Source organism: Chrysochloris asiatica, unplaced genomic scaffold, assembly GCF_000296735.1.
Source record: "Chrysochloris asiatica unplaced genomic scaffold, ChrAsi1.0 scaffold00102, whole genome shotgun sequence".
Taxonomy (NCBI): domain Eukaryota; kingdom Metazoa; phylum Chordata; class Mammalia; order Afrosoricida; family Chrysochloridae; genus Chrysochloris; species Chrysochloris asiatica.
The window spans coordinates 8,674,131-8,690,529 of record NW_006408620.1 but is presented as its reverse complement, the minus strand read 5'-3'; the positions used below and the strand labels follow the sequence as shown (position 1 = coordinate 8,690,529).

The following is a 16,399-nucleotide window of genomic DNA, read 5'->3' as shown; positions in this document are numbered from 1 at the left end:
AATATAAGTGGGAAACCAGGTCCCTTGCCATAAATAGGCGGTAACTATGAAAATGAATGTAATGCAGATGAAATGGAATTCCCTTCGAGCTGCATCCCTTTACCTTGCCAAGGCCCTCAGAGTATCTCTTTGAGGAAGAGTTGTGGTTGCTATACCACTTACCGCCTAAGAGTCCTGGCATGGTTCCAATAGCTAAGCACTCAGCTACTAACTGAAATGCTGGTAATGTGAGTGCATCCAGAGACACCTTGGAAGAAAGGTCTGGTTATCTCCTGCTGAAAGATCACACACAGGATCAACTAGATGGCAGCTGGTGTGGTTTTGGGGGGCCCTGTTTGCGCTGTGCCCTCTGTGACCTGCCGACTCCCCATCAGGTGCTTCTGCCCAGGATTTCTGTGGGTGCCAGGCCATGGTCCAGCCGGCTCCCTCCTCAGCCATGGACGAGATCACCTTCAAAAGTGACACTGTGCTGTCAGACGTCCACCTCTACACCCCGAATCAGAGACACCTCATGGTGCGGCTCAACGGCGTGGGGCAACCCGGTGAGACCTGGACGCCTGCGTCCCACTTCCTTTCTGTGTGCTGATGATGCTCTTGTTTCCGGGGAGACAACTAGGCAGCCCGCACTGTGTAGCTCTTCCTCTCACTCCGCTTGTTCGGTGCTCTTTTTTCATTGAGCAGCCGTGTGCTGACCTCAGGACTCGAACCTGAGAAGGCCGTAGTGGATGTAGCAGTTCCACCGGCGGGAGCCCACGAGGGGAGACCAGCATGAGGTGGACACCATCTGTCCCCTGCTCTTCATTCCCTCTGCCCGCCCTGCCGTCATGTCTCAAGGGAAAGATGAAGGAGCTCGGTGTCCAATGTGATGAGGCTGGATGTTCTTCTAAGAATAATGACAAGCCACTGGATGGTCAGGAGAATACAATGATTTTATTTGCATTTTTCCAAAGATCCCCTTGGGCTGAGGGGTAGGGTATTACAGGAAACAAGACAGCAAGTCCCTGTGGGAGGAGACTGGGACAGGGAGTTAGGCCAGGCAGGGGCAGGGTGGGCTAAAGGAGAAGCTGCTGAAGTCCACCCTCAAAGCTGAGAAGAATGTGTCCAGACACAGAAGGGAAGGAAAGGGACAGGCCTGCAGAAGGCCCGGAGGCAAGAGCTATAGGTAGGTCCCCGCTGCCGGACTCCGCCTGTGCTGTCTTACGTTTCTCTTGGAGAAGAGGGAGCTCCGGGTTGTGTAGGCAGGTGTGAAAGGAGCAGCAGACATCATCGGGAAGGGAGGGAAATGGCTGGTCTGGAAAGCCTATGGTGTAGTGTCAGATGCTGCCCAGTGGGCGCTGACTCAGCCCCCCACCCCACCCCACCCCCATGTACAACAACAGGATACTGCCCGGGCGTGTGCCAGCCTCTCAGTTGTGATCTTTGAACTCATTGCTGCTGCCACTGTGGCAGTCCGTCTCATTGGGGGTCTTCTCCAGGGACTGGTCCCTCCTGATGACATGTGCAAAGTACATGAGATGAAATTTCCCATCTTCATGCTGTTGTTGTTGTTAAGTGCTGTTGAGTCGGTTTTAATTCGTGGCGACCTTGTATAGGGTTTCCGCAGAGTGACTGGTGAGCTTGAACTGCGAACCTTGCAGTTCAAACCAACCTTGCAGTCCAGTGAATTAACCCCACAGTGCCTTACTCATTATCCCATCTTAGCTTCTGGATGAAGGAGCTCCTGGTGGTGCAGTGGTTAAGTGCTCCACTGCCAAATGAAAGATCAGGTGTTCAAACCCAACAGCCTCTCCACAGGGGAAAGAAGGAACCATCTGCTTCTGGGAAGATGACAGCCTTGGGAACCCCGTGGTCAGTCCTGCTCCATCCTAGGGGGTCACTGTGAGTCGGAAGAGACAGCAATGACTTAGTCTCTGGGTGGGATAACCCAGTGAAAGGTACTAGGTTCGTCGTTCTGCAAATGAGGAAACCGAGGCTCCAGGGTGGGCACTTCAGGTCCTCATACTGGTGGTTCTCCAGGCTTTCCAGGGGGGCTCAGGAGCAGAGCCAGCTGGGCTTGAACCCCACCAAAGCCTCAGCTACATACTGATTGACCTTGATCAGCTCTAACCTCCTAAGCCTCAATTTCCTCATCTGTAAAATGGAACAGATAATAATAACTGCCCTTGGAGCAGCTGAGAGAATTCAGTGAGTAGCATGGACCGAGTGCGGGCTACTCCTGTGGGCAGAGCTGAAGCAAACAGGCCTTCTCTGCCAGCATTTGTGTTCCCACCTGGCCTTTAAAACTCCTTAAAAATCCAGTTTTCTGAAAGAAGGGGAGAAAGAGAAAGAAGACCCTTTGGCGATGTCTCTATCCCACCCATTTTGTTTCTGTCTTCTTTTCAGTTTTCCTTTCCCAGTTCAAGCTTCTGTGGAGCCAGGAGTCTGGGGCTGAGGGCGGAGACCACAGAGACTCTCACACAGAGGAGACTTCCCCAACTGAGGCAAGCCCCCCAGAATCCCTTCCAGGGAGTGACCACAGCCCTGAAGGTTTCTCCCTCCAGACCTGCCAGGAGGGGGCAGGAGCCCAGCTGGACGAGGATGGAGACCTGAATGTAGTGAGAAGACCCCGGGCCACCTCTGACCCCGACCCGGCGAGGCCCTTGAGAGAGAAGGTGCACCCTGTGATTCTGTCCCAGGATGAGGGCGACATCCCAGAAGACAGAACGCAAACAGGCAGTCTCTACGGCATCATCAGAATAGGTAACAAGAGCCCGGCGCACCTGCAGCCCCCGGTGCCTATCAGGACGTGGTGGTCTCAGTGCTAGCTCTGTGTTCAGGCCCAGGCTGGGGGTTACAGGGAAAGTTGGGTCATCGGAACCAGCTCTGGTGAGACCAAACAAACAGGGCTGCTGTCCAAAGGGGGTACTTGCTTCCCAAACCCATGGTCAGGTCACTCTCCTGCTCAAGACTCCTCAGTGGCTCCCCATCACCCTTGGGGTTGAGACCCAATGACTCGGGTTGACTTAGAGGCCCTATGTGATAGGTCTCTGCACAGCTCTCCAGCCTCATCCCACTCCACCGCCTCCCTTCCCACTTTCACAGCTATGCTCCTTCCTGCCCGTGGGCTCTGATTGCTAGTCAGCTCACACCATGGCTACCGCCTCTCCCAGCATCAGTGTTTCAATCTGGACTTACAGGTAGACTAGTGGAAGCCTGGACTGGCAGTGGGAGCCCTTTGGGCTCTGTTTCCACATCTGTAGAATGGGTACAGCAGCCTCTCACTGTTGTACAGTGAGCCTGGCATGTAGTTACGTGGTCAGTAAAGGAGAGCTGCCTGCCGTCAGCTCTCACTCCTGCCTCCAAGCAGGAAGAAGGGGAGCCGTGCTGCTTCCTGCAGGTGTGGAGACTGAGTTAGCTGGGTAGGATTTGCTGTTTCTGAATCAGAGGGGGCAGCACATAGGTCTTCATCACTGTTGAACCCTAGGCTTATCTTTGACACCCTTGCGATGTCATGGTGTTGTTTGACCATAAAATGGCTTTCCATTGGAAAGGAGCTAGTCTTTGATATTGGCTAGGGGCATCCAGAAAGGGGCAACTCTGAGAAGTCCAGTGCCTCATGTCACCACCTAGCAGGGGGCTGTGCCTGGGCCCACCAGGTCTGCCTGATATCTGGACAGGGAGTTGGAACACCCTCTGAACAGCCAGCTGGGAAGGCAGGACTGAGGCTCCTGAAGCCACTCAAAGAAAACAGCGCTCTAGGAGGAGAGGTGCCCTGGCAGTGGGACCTTCAGAGGCTGAGGGCCAAGGACAGGGCCTGCCAGGAAGACTGCAGAGGTGATGATGGGCTGGGAGGCAGGCCGTCACCAGTGGGTGATGCAAAGCTGGGACGACAGATGGAGGCAGCTGACATGAGGGTCCTAGAAGGGCTGTGGAAGCGAGAACATCCGTGGGTTGTCTCAGGGACAACCTGTGTGTGGAGGAAGGAAGAGTGATGAAGATCAGAGACACATGGAGACAGCTCGTCCAGCGGGCTATTGGAACATGTGAGCGTCCGTCTCTATGACCCTGGGGTCAGAAGGACTGGGTGGTGCCCGGCTATCACTGCCAGCTGCTCTAAAGAATTGCTTTAGAAAGGCCTGGATAGGGTGGGAGAAAATGAATGTGCAACAAAACTCAACATCATAGAGAAGACCAGGCTTACTGATCTGATAGAGACCGATGAGCCCCCGAGACCATGAAAATGGCCCTTCGTCTCCCTTCAGGTCTGCATCTCAGCTCACCCCTGAGGCTCAGTGTTCAGTAAGGGGACCGATAGCACCAGACAGTTGTGCACACCTTAGAATCATCAGCCACTTGAGATGAAAAGGTCAGCAGTTCCCCCAGGACAGCGTTCAGAAGGGTAAGGAAGGAGGGATGGCAACAGCAGACACAGGGTGAAAGTGGGATGAGTGATGCCGTACTGACGACTGCAGTCAGTGAAAGGAAGCAAGGTGTGTGTGAACTGTTGAATGGGAAGCTGGCGATCTGCTCTGTAAGGCTTCACCCAGTTCACAAGAAGTTTAAAAGGACAGCCAGAGAGAAGACTTTGCCCTCCCCACACTTCTGCGTGCCACAAGGTCACTACCCTCCACTGTGGGAGGCATATGCCCAGGGCTGTGTAGGTCCCTCGTGATGCTTGTAGGTACTCTCCATTCTGCTGGAGAGGGCTGGAGGTGGGAGCAAGCAGCAGTCAAACAGCAGACACGAGCTCCGACACCAATGACCCGGGTCCCCTTCCCATGCCGACCACCTGCCCGCTCTGACCCCAGGCAGCCCACTTCTCCCTGTCAAGCCTTATGAACTTCATCTACAAAGTGCAAAGTCCCTGGGTAAGGCTGCTAACGGAAAGGTTGGTAGTTCAAGTCACCTAGAGGTACCTTGGAAGAAAGTCCTGGCAATCTAGTGCCCTAAAATCATCCAGTGAAAACCTATGGAGCCCAGTTCTCCTCTGACACACATGGGGTCGCCCGGTGTTGGAATTTCCCGGAGAGCAGCTAGCTTTTTGTTGACAAGAGGATGAGATAATAGTAGAATTTTTTTCCTGGATGGTCTTGAGAGTTAAATAAGATAGTGCTCAGCAAGCATTTAGCACAGGGCCTGGCACAGAGAAGGTGTCTAGTGAACGTTTAGTCAAGGAACTCCACCGGCGGCTGTGTTAGTGTAGCTGTTTCGACTCCACTTTCAAACCAAGTGGCCACAGCAATCTGAAGTCTTTTTGAATGACGGTTGTTTATTACAAGTCACGTCCACCCCACAGCATCAAATCCAACCAAGATGCTGGGGTCCGAAAACCAAACACACAGAACCAGTCACTGTCGTGGTGACCCCAGGTGGGTTAGAGTTGAAATACGCCCCACTGAGCTTTCAGTGGCTGAGTTTTCTAAAGTAGATTGCCAGGCCTCCAGCCTTTCCGTTAGCAGCTGAATGTGGTAACTGCTTACCGCCCCCCAGGCCCTCTCCCTGCGCCGTAAGTCTCCAGTTCCTTTTCTTCTCTCATTCACCCAGTTCCTGCTGCTGCTTTGTTGTGAGTGTGTGGGTTGATTTGTACAAATTCTCAAAGCATGGGACGCCCCCTACCGTGTGTGTATCTGTGTGTGTATGCGTGTGCCCACATGCTAGCTTTAATCTCAGCCTTTACCATCACATGAAAAATTCATTCTTTGGCTCCATCATCTCGTATTTCTGTTTTCTTTCCCTACCCCCTGTGTTTTATCCTCGGAAACACTGATGAATTACTCACCATACTGCTCTTTGGTTAAAGAAGGATATAAATTCAGATGTACGTAGTGACTCTCTAGTGTGGTTCTAAGTGTAGTTCAATATTTTGGAATGGACGCAGTGGTTGTAAGAGATAAGTATTGGACTGCGAACCACGAGGTCAGTGGCTTGAGCTCACTGCCATTCCACAGGAGAGAGATGAGACCTGCTGCTCCCACAAACATTTAAAGCCTCAGAAACTGTACACAGGGACGCTATGAGTCGGAACCAATTCGACAGCCTAGATATGTTGTCAGTGTGATCGTGTTAGTGAAGGTAAACAGTGTCATTTGATGTAAGCGCTCGTTTAGGTGTGGCTCCTGCCCTCTGATGACTCCAGTCCACTGCGACGGAGATCCCAGCTACCTGAGGGGAGACCACTGTGTCAGCCAGGATTCTCCAGGGTAACAGAACCAAAGAGTTTGTGGAAAAATGGAATAAAAAAAGGGGCGGATTTTTTCGTTTTGTTTTTGGAGTTGGCCCCCTTGCCATTGCGGCTTGAAAGTTTGGGGGTTTTTGGGGTTCCCAGAGGCATCTCAGAAGAAAGGTCTGGTGCAATCGACTTGCAAAAAGATCAACCGTTGAGAAACCCCATGGAGGGCAGTTCTCTGACACACAGGAGTCGAGTCAACGGCGGCTGGTTGTTGTACAAATACTAAGAGGTTTCTTTTAGGAAATAACGTGTGCAGTTGTGGGGCTGATGTGTCCAAGGTCTGTAGGGCAGGCGAGAAACTCAGGAGTTGCGCTGCAGTTGTAAAGCAGAATTTCTTCTTCAGGACACGTTGTTGCTCTTCAGGCCTTCAACTGATTGGGTAAGGCCCACCCACGTCTTGGAGGATGAGCTGCTTTACATTAGGCCTACTGACAGTAGGTGGTGATCCCACCTCCACCGTCACCTTCACAGCAGCACCTAGACAAGGGGTTGATTCAATAACTGGCCAGACTGACACCAAGGTCGTCACAGCCACTGGGCTGGCCCAGGAGTGGTGCTCAAAGCCCCCTCCCAGCCGTACAGGGGCACAGCCTGTTTCTCTGCTGCTTCTTGGAACGCTTAACTGCACACCCCCCCATAGACTGTGTTTGTAGATTGCAGTGAGCCCCTGTCTGTTTATCTGTCCGCCTTGTTTTCACAGTGGGCGTTTTTCTCTTGGTCCAGAACACACCATGGCCACCCCCCTGGAGGACGTTGGCAAGCAGGTGGGTAGATCCCATGCACTGCCCTGGGCTCTGAAAGATCCCTCCGGGGACCTCACGCTACCTGTCTCTGCAGGTGTGGCGGGGCGCTCTGCTCTTGGTAGACTACATCCTGTTCCAACGGGATTTCCTCCAGGGACGCACCGTGTTGGAGCTCGGGGCAGGCACTGGGCTCGCCAGCATCGTCGCAGCCACCATGGCCCAGACCGTGTACTGTACAGGTGAGGACCTAACACAAAGGTCTGTTCGCCGGGCTGCTCCCCTTTGGTCATTTTCTCAGTGTGACCAGAGTGACCCAGTGGCACCACATCAGTAAAGGGGACATCACCCAACAGATAGAAGGTTGTTTATGCTTCCAAGGATCTGGGCCCTGTAGCTCAGGAAACCATGAGAGAGAGGCCCTTTATATGGCTTCAGAGAGGTCCTGTGTTGGAGGCTCAAGTCCTCTCAGAAACACCACGGAATAGAAGTCTGGCAATCTCCTTCCCAAAATCAGCCAGTTAGATGGTACAGATGTGCCACTGCTGAGTGAAAGCTTAGCGAACTGAGGCCACACAGGCACCTCAGAGAAGACAGGAGCGTAGCTCTATTCAGACATGACTTGGAATCAACATGACAGCAGTTGGATAAGCCTGTAAAAACAGGTTTAGGGTGCTCCCCTTGCAATGATAAACGTTTTCCCTACTCTCCGCGGAAATTTTGTAAAGTAGCAAATAAACATCACTCCATTTGCAACTCCCCTGATCCTTTTAACCATACGCAGTTTACTGAGCACCTTCTCGTACTGGGCAGTGCTGGTGGTGCTGTAGAATACAAACTGGACTGCAACCCACAAGGTCAGCAGTTCGAGCCCACCAGCCTCTCTGAGGGAAAAAGATGAGGCTTTCTGATTTACAGCCTCAGAAACTACACAGGATCACTATGAGTTAGAATCGGCTCCACAGTACCTATCAGCAGCAATAGCGTGCCAGATTCGATTCTAGACACGGAATCCAGCAGCGAATAGGACAGATCAAGGTGCTGTCTCAGGAAGCTGGCATTCGAGAGTCTGTGTGGGAGCTCACTTTCCTTTATTGTGTGTAGACACCCAGGTGATAGCTGAAATTAGACTACGTATCTACAACGTGCTGTAACCAGCCTTTAAAAGCTGTTTACCATGAACATGTTCCCATGTCAGAAAAAAAAAACGTTTTATTTTGTACGTTGGTCAGTATGCTCTTTGTTGTGTGTTGACCCTCAGAAGTGGGTGTGCCCGTAAGCTTTGGATGCTTTTTTAATCATTTAAGTTATTAGGCTCACGTGGTGGTGTGAAGTTCCATCAAGTCAATTTAAGCTCAGGGTCCCGCCAGGGATTTTAGGCTGTAATCTTTTTTTTTTTTTCCTAAAGTTTTTTATTGTGAATTGAGTGAAAGTTTACAGGGCAGATCATCAGTTTTACATTCAACAAATCATACACTTTGTTTCTTTACAATGATTATAATCCCTTCCATGTACCATGATTTAACAATATTTCTATTCATTTAGCTTTTTTTTAAAACACTCAGGCACATATAATAATTTACACCACCAAAGGGCACATTCTGCAAGTCTGCCTCCTTCCAGCACACAGCCTTTCTCTCTCCATGAATCTAGAGCCCTCAGCTGCTCTCTCTCTCCATGTCCTCATCTCTGCCTCCATCTCTGGTGTCGCTGCTTCTCTGGATAGGGTCCCGCATTCCACTTGTGTTCTTCTCCCTTGATGGTCTTAGGGTCCTCTGTTTCTGGACTGTCCAATTAACGACTCCCCCATTGTTGTTATAAAACTTCTGTTTAGGCTATAATCTTTAAGGGGGCACATGACTCCCAGAGCCGTTGGGTGGGTTCAGACCTCCAGCCTTTCAGTTAGCAGCCAAGTACTTAACCACTGAGCCACCAAGGCTCCTTAGGGTCACATGAAAAAAACACCTCCACTGCTGTTCAGTCAGTTCTGACTCCTAGTGACCCCATGTGACAGAGTGACTGTCACCTCTAGAGGAACAAATGCCAGGTCTGCCCTGTTTTATGAGAGGCTGCACGAGAGGCTGTATGAGAGGCTGTATGAGGCGTTGTACCAGAGGCTGCACAAGAGGCTGCCTGTAGGGATCAGTCCAGCAGGAGAGTTTCACCATATAGGGGTTTCCAACCATGCTCCCTGGTTCAGAGTTCACAAACTCCCTCTGGGGCTAGCCTAGGGATAAAGGGGACCTCCTCTAGGACCCCTGACCGTATCCCGCCAGCTCTCTCTCACCTGTCCCATATACCTGCATCCCACGGAAGATCTCTTTTGACAAAAGTGTTCATGTGCCTCCTCTCCCAGTGCCTTGGGGAATGGACACGCAGGGTCATTACCTTCTGGCCCAGCACAAACAGGGTCTCCCAGGTGGACATAAAGGAGAGGCAGAGCACTGCTTCCCCCAGGGAGGACCCACCTTACCACATGCGGGTTCTGTTGAAATGCTGTTAGAGTAACAGAGGCTCTGAGGGGAGGGAAGCAGACAGTCAGAACTCTGGTAAGAGCTATGGAATCTGCTCTGAGTCAAGGCAGTTTAATCACCCCAAACACCCTCCTAGCTCTGATTTCTAGAATACCAAAGAATGAGTGAAGATTTGGAGTCAGAAACTCCTGGGTTTAGGTCCCTGAAACTCACACTGCTCCTAGTTGGGGGCTTTGTTTGGTGGCTGTGCTTGTGCAGTGAAACCCGGGACACTGGCCCATAGGGTCATCTGAAGCCTTGAAGGGAAATGCTTTCTGTATGCTGTAGGATCAGATCAGCACTAGACTGCAAACCACCAGGTTGGCAGTTCAAACCCACCAGCTGATCCTCAGAAACTCCAGACAGGGTTGCTAAGATTCGAAACCGACTCAACAGCACTTAACAACACAACAACGCTCCCCAGAAAAAGTGATGTAACAGCATCCCATCTCTGAAAACATACTGCTTCTGCCCCACCTGGATGATCAGCTCCTGTTTGGGGGAATTTGGAAAGGCGCTAAAAGATCCGGGAGAGGGTCTGCCCTTCTCGATCTTACCGCTTCCCTTCTGTGCCGCCCACTCTTTCCGGAGAGACCCCTGGTGAAGGTCACGCTGTCTCTCCGGCCTGTGCTCTCTGACCTGCCCTTCTGTACTTCCAGATGTTGGGGCTGACCTCTTGGCCATGTGCCAGCAAAACATCACCCTCAACAGCCACCTGACTGCCGCTGGAGGTGAGGCCCAGCAGGTGTCCACCTGGGGGCAGGGGGGACAGGTGGGGAGCTGGGGACCGCCTCTCCTGACACCCAGGTGATGGAAGAGTGGGCATTGTCCTGACCTTCATGTGGCTTCAGGTTACAGGCAGTGCTGTAATGGGTCATCAGAGGGAGGCTGAAAGGAGGGGAGAGAATGAGTGGGTGGCTCCCCGGGGGGGGGGGGCCACCTGCACAAATCTGCCTCTTTCCTAACTGTGTGTCTGCCTTTGTTCTCATACAGGTGGCTCAGTCAAGGTTAGAGAACTGGACTGGCGGGAAGAGGACCTATGCACAGGTGGGTGTTTCCTGAGACTCCCCATTCGATTCTGCTCTGCTGCAGGCCCACCAACTCCCACGAACTCCTTTCAGGGCGTTCCAGCTACAGCCAGGCCCCTGATGTGCCTGTATTCACTTGGTCTTCACAGTCCCACCACATTGACGTGACCATCCCCGGGTGATGAGGGAAGACTGATGCTCAGAGAGGTTAAGCGACCTGTCCAGGGTCACACAGCTAGTAACCTACAGTGTCAGCATTTGAACCCAAGCCTGTTGGTCTCTGGGGCATAGAGCATTTCCACAGCCAAAAGTGGTGCCCTGAGAGTCCCTCCTTGTTCCAGACCAGGAAGCCACCTCGTGTGTGGCGGTCCACCCCAGGCCTCAGCATGAATCAAGACAGCTTGGCCTCAGGGCAAGCTGGGTGGATGCGGTTTCTAAGTGGCTCACACAGGTGGTCCTGCCAGCTTATTGCTTTTTCATCATCCATGAAGGTTCAGTTCCTTTCAGATGTCAGACTGAGGGGTGGGGAAAGCTGTTACTGTGAAGTGCCCGGCACTTACATATGTACATGTATGTAAATGCACGCACAGGTCTGAGCTCTGCCCTCCCCTCCACCCCAGTCGTGTACTATTGTGAAGAAGAGTCTATGGAGCTGTTAGTACTGTACAGATCACTTACTCACAGTTGCCATCACATTTAGAAAGAGTCCTTTGGACACCCCCAGCAGTCCTAAGAAGGAACTATGACTATGAGCCCCATTCTATAGGAGTCCTGGTGTGGTGGTGTGGGTTAAAACACTGGACTGCAAGGTCGGGTTGATTCACAAGACCGGCAGTTCATATTCACCAGCTGCTCCTTGAAAACCTTATCCGGGGTTGCTCTGAATTAGAACCAACTCTAAGGCACTTAACAACATAGGAGCCCTGGTGGCACGACAGTTAAGGACTTGACTGCTAAACAGAAGGTCAGCAGTTCAAACCCGCTCAGGGGCTCTGTGGCTCTGTGGGAGAAAGAAGGATTCAGTAGTCATGGAAACCCGATGGGACAGCTCTACCCTGCCCTGTAGGGTCACTCTGAGTCAGAATTGACTCCCTGGCAGTGGTTTGGGGGATTTGGATTCCAGATGAGAAGACTGAAGCCCAGAGAGGGTAAGCGGCTTTCTTGGTCACACACCAGTCAGCCAACAGGACCGAGGGCTGCGGTGCTATCCCTTTCCACAGGGCTGCTTCCCATGCAGCTGGACAGGCTGCAATCCGGCCGTTCTCGTTGGCTGGTTCAGACTCCGTGTGGGAAGGGCACCTGAGACAAGTGACTGTCTGGTGGTGCCCCGCTGCCCCCGATTCTTCACGGTCAGTCTCGGCCAGAGCTTCTAGCAGCAGAGACAGGAGTGAGCCTAAGACACCTTGTCCTTCTTCCACAGATCCTGCAGTCCCCTTCTCCTGGTCACAAGAGGACATCTCTGACCTGTACAACCACACCACTGTACTGCTTGCAGCAGAAGGTAAGCTTTGTTCTCCTTAGGTTCAAAGCCACAGTGTCCCCTTCGGAATTCTGAGAAGAGTCTTTCCAGAACATTCTGTCACATCTACCTGTCGCCTTTCTGTGTTGTTAGGACGTCCACGTGGGTCCCATGAGAACTGCTTCTCTGTAAGATTTTCACGTTTTACCTAACTCATACCTTTTCTCTGCCCTGCAGTGTTTTACGATGATGACCTAACAGACGCCCTGTTTCAGACTCTCTTCCGACTCACTCAGAAACTGGAGAATGCCAGTACAGTCATCTTGTCGGTGGAGAAGAGGTGAGCTCCACACCGCCAGGGCCGCGCTGGCCGCACCTCAGCCAGACCCTCAGCTTCCTAATGAGCTCTCCCTGATGCCTGCTGTGCACCAGGCCATGTGCGGGTCCTGTCCATACACGAGCCCTCTTAGGCCTCATACAAACCCCGTGCTGTGGTTAGACACCCTCGTCCCCGGTTCACAGATGAAGGGAGGAAAGCTGAGACTCCTGGAGCTTGTTGAAGCGGCAGCAGGTGTGTGAGTAGACTAGCAATCAGACGTAGCACACAGAACATTCCATCACCACACCGTCTCCTCCTCTTTCTCTGAACGTTCTAAGACACCATCTGTCTCTTCAGCACCCCAGGCTCCTGTTCTGTCCAGACAGCACCCTGTCAGCCAACCACCCACCTCCGGAAGTGCCGGCCTCCCGTCTAATGAGTGTCCACACCGTGATACACAGGCAGATTCAGACAGTGCGCACACATTTTTCTCTCTAATTTACAAACCTTTGTGAGAGGCAGTCTGGAACAAGTAGTGCAAACCATAAAGCACCCTACTGACCCAGCACTTCCCTCTCTAGATGGTCACCCCATGGGAGCAATCCTAGTGCAGACAAAGCCATTCCGACTTGTGTGGTCTTTGCAGTGTGGTTTATACGGACACTGATGAGGAATGTCTGGACCTCAGGTAGATCGGAGTCTGTAAGATAGTCACCCTGGGAGACAGTCCTGGTGCAGACAAAGCCAGTCGTACTTGCACACTCGTTGCAGTGTTATTTCTATGGATAATGTCTGGACCTCATGATCCTGATTGTGCCAACTATGAAGGGAAAATACAGAGACACTCAGGAACAGTGGAACCCTGAGTGGAGATTTATAAGACGGAATTATGGGTAAATTGGCGTGAGTGGTGTACCGGTGTTGCAGTTTTGTTTGTTTTTTACGCCTTTATCTTTACGAGCTCTATACTGACGTTGACAGAGGACATGCTCTACTGTCCAGGGGTGGTGGGTGTGTGTCAGTGAGAGCCTGCATGGCATCATTGTGTCCATGAGCTGACAGTAGTCGAAGCTGGCTGGTGGCTTCGTGGTGGTTCAGTATACTGCTTTCGATCCTTTTGTACGTGTGGACTCTTTCATAATAAAAGATTTTTTGAAAGAAAAGTGGGCCAAGGCAAGAGTTTGAGTCTCAAGTTAGGTAGTCTTGTAGAGACGGTTGTAGAGAGAGTCTGTTGAGAGGTGAGAATGGCAGGGTTGGGAATGATCTAAAAACTTGGTTCCCGATTCAGCGTCTTTCTGGAATCTCCCCGTCCCCCAGTTCTTTGCTCTGTGTTGTCAGCACCTCTGCCACCACCTGGTATTCCTTCTGCCCTCAGGTGGACACGGGATGGACAGTCCACACCACATCCCATGCTGGGTGCAGGCAGAGGGTACACAGGCCCCCAGAGAACCCCTCACGGTCAGCCTCTCGCACCCACTTGTGGCTCCTTGGAAGCAGGGATTGTGTCTTTGTCTTTGTAGTGGTGGTGTTCTGGGCATGGACTACACTTTCCTGAACCTCAGTTTCCACATCTATAACGTGGGGGTGCCGGCCCTCCCACCTCCCAGGCAGGAGATGGGTGCAGACACTTAGCGCATAGCAGGCCCTCCTCTAAGCCCTACTGGTGTGAAGTGAGGGCCGTGGGGGCAGGAGGACAAGTTGTGAGGAGAAGATAGACCGTGTGCCGCTGGCTGCTTGGTTTCCAGGCTGAACTTTACGCTGAGACACTTGGACGTGACGTGCGAGGCCTACGATCACTTCCGTGCCTCCCTGCACGCCCTGGAGAAGCGGACCCCTGGCAAAGTGCGGTTCCAGGTGCAGCCGGTGGAAGCTTCCTTCCCACAGAACCTCGCCTACGAGCGCATCCCACAGCTGGTAGGTGTGGCCTGCAGCCTGGCAGGTTGACCTGGGGCAGAGGAGACGCTTTGTTGTTGTTGTTGTTGTTGTAGTAAGGTGTCCCACAGCCGGCTCTCCCTTGGTGTCCCTACACATACAACAGTAGGAAACACCGCCCAGTCCCCTGTCATCCTCACGTCATAGCTATGTGTGAACCCATAGCTGCAGCCACTGCCTCAGTCCATCAGTGAAATGCACCCCAACACTGTCGGTGTGGTGACTCCCAAATGACCCCACGCTGACACGCACCGGGTGGCATGAACGCTGGTGACATCACTACAACCCACCCAGGGGTATCTCCCTGAACCTGCAAAGCGGAGGAGGCAGGGCAGCTTGCTGCCTTCTCTTGGCCCCTTGGTTTGTGACCCTCAACCACTCTGTGGTCACCGGGATTGACCCCCACAGTGTGTCCCCCATGAAGAAGCAGGAGGAGGAGATGGAGGCATTCCTGTTCCTGCCCTGGGGGGTGTGGTGCCCTGTGTACACTCCATGCCGGTTGGCCTCCCAGCTCATTCCCGTGCATCCAGCTCTTACTGTAAACCCTTATCCTTGTGTCTCAGGAGCTCTGGCGGATCCTGGCGGAGCCCGTGCCATGAGCAGGACACCCGAGGAGGCCTAGCCATGCGGGAAGTGGCCCTTCTCATTGTCATATGTTTGTAATAAATTCACACGCTCACCAAAGCAACTTGCTGGAGATGTGATCATTTGAATGAAAGGTGAATGGGCCCTAACTGACCCGAGAGGGCTCTTTAGGGTTGGTAATGCTTCCCTCAGCAGGAATGCTGGTGCTGGCCCCACTCGGGACGCGACACCCGAGTGGGATGTCGCTTGTGGTGGTGTTTGTTTGACTGGTCTCAGATTTTTTTTTAGTGATTTTTATTGATTACATTTCATTTGTTTTTATTCCTTTTTTGAACTTTTGTTTGTGCTGGATGCATATATCACAGTGTACCTGGTATTGGAACCATTTTCAGTGTACCATGAAATGTACTTGAGTGTCGTGAGTTATACGCACCCTTGCTTGGGACCCACGACCACTGTCTATTTCCAGGTGTTTTCATCACCGCCAACAGAAACGCTGCCCTGCCCCAGGGACCCGCCAGTCACCGTTGCCTCTGGTTGGATATCTAAGAGGGGCCATCCATGTCCGGCTATACCCACTGAGCGTGTTCTTAGGGTGCAGTGTGCCTTCACCTGTACCGGGACTCTAGTGCTCGGGACGATGTTGTGGCATCGAGTTGGTTCTGGCTCATAACGACCCTGTCCAGGGTTTCTGAGGAGCGGCTGGTGGTTTTGCGCCGCCAACCTTGTGATCCCACAGCCCATTTTGTATGAACGTCCCACATTCTGTGTATTTCTGTGGTTTTCATGCTCCAGCCATGAGTCTGAGTCACTTGGGCACACCAGTTCCTGAGGAGGGTGTGGGACTGAAGGCAGACATACAGCAGTAACACCCCACCCAGAGGCCCCACTACCCAAGCTCACGACTCGTTTGTCCCCAGCTCCCACACCGTGCACAAAAGGCTGCCGCCGCTGATACCCAGAACACAGGGACACTATGAGTCAGAATCAACTCAGGGGCCGTGGGTCTAGTTTTGGAGTATATGCTGGACTCGGAGACAGCCCTGACTTCAAACGCTTCCTTTCTGCCCCCATTCCTATACTTGTTCTGATCAGACCCATGAGATATTTCAGGATATACGATTTGGGTATTGATAAGAAGAAGTCCTCACAATTGTTGCCACGCTGAGGATGGCGCAGGACCGGACAGTGTTCCATTCTGTTGTACATAGGGTCGTTAGGTGTCAGTACCGATTCAGTGGCACCTAACAACAACAAGGAAGAAGTCCTAGTGTGGTACTATAGAATCAGCGCTGGACTACTGACCACGTGGTTAGAGATTCAAACCCACCAGCTACTCCTTAGACGCTGACATGATAGCACCTGACAACAGCAATCGATAGGAAAGTACCAATGGAATGAATGGCAAGTGTGTAAGAAGTTAGGGGAGAAAAACAATGCCACCATCCGTGATGACAGGTGAGAGAGTGCAACGTCCAAATACTTTCATAAAGCACTCAGACTCTACCGCTGGATAGGCGCTCGGTGGAAGTGGGTAATCAGTTGGCTTCCAGAGGGAGGACTTGGTGATTTTTTTTCTTTTTAATGTTTTATTGTGAATTATGTGATAGTTTAT

At 52.2% G+C, this 16,399-nt stretch overlaps 1 protein-coding gene across 1 annotated transcript; it reads left to right on the top strand.

Moving 5' to 3' along the window:
* The first annotated feature begins 409 nt into the window (after positions 1-409).
* METTL22 (methyltransferase like 22) lies at positions 410-14,798 on the top strand. Its single transcript, XM_006867251.1, has 10 exons — positions 410-542; positions 2,383-2,739; positions 6,932-6,972; positions 7,046-7,190; positions 10,121-10,192; positions 10,455-10,508; positions 11,910-11,990; positions 12,186-12,288; positions 14,013-14,181; positions 14,763-14,798. Exons 1-10 carry the CDS (start codon positions 410-412, stop codon positions 14,796-14,798), a joined length of 1,191 nt encoding a protein of 396 aa, XP_006867313.1.
* Positions 14,799-16,399: the final 1,601 nt, after the last annotated feature.

What these genes read in the sequence shown, in the direction of transcription:
- METTL22 (XM_006867251.1), top strand. Translation starts at nt 410, where the DNA reads ATGGTCCAGCCGGCTCCCTCCTCAGCCATGGACGAGATCACCTTCAAA. An exon ending in TGGAGGACGTTGGCAAGCAG is followed by an intron (nt 6,973 to 7,045) that starts GTGGGTAGATCC and finishes CTGTCTCTGCAG; the next exon opens with GTGTGGCGGGGCGCTCTGCT. An exon ending in ATCTTGTCGGTGGAGAAGAG is followed by an intron (nt 12,289 to 14,012) that starts GTGAGCTCCACA and finishes CTTGGTTTCCAG; the next exon opens with GCTGAACTTTACGCTGAGAC.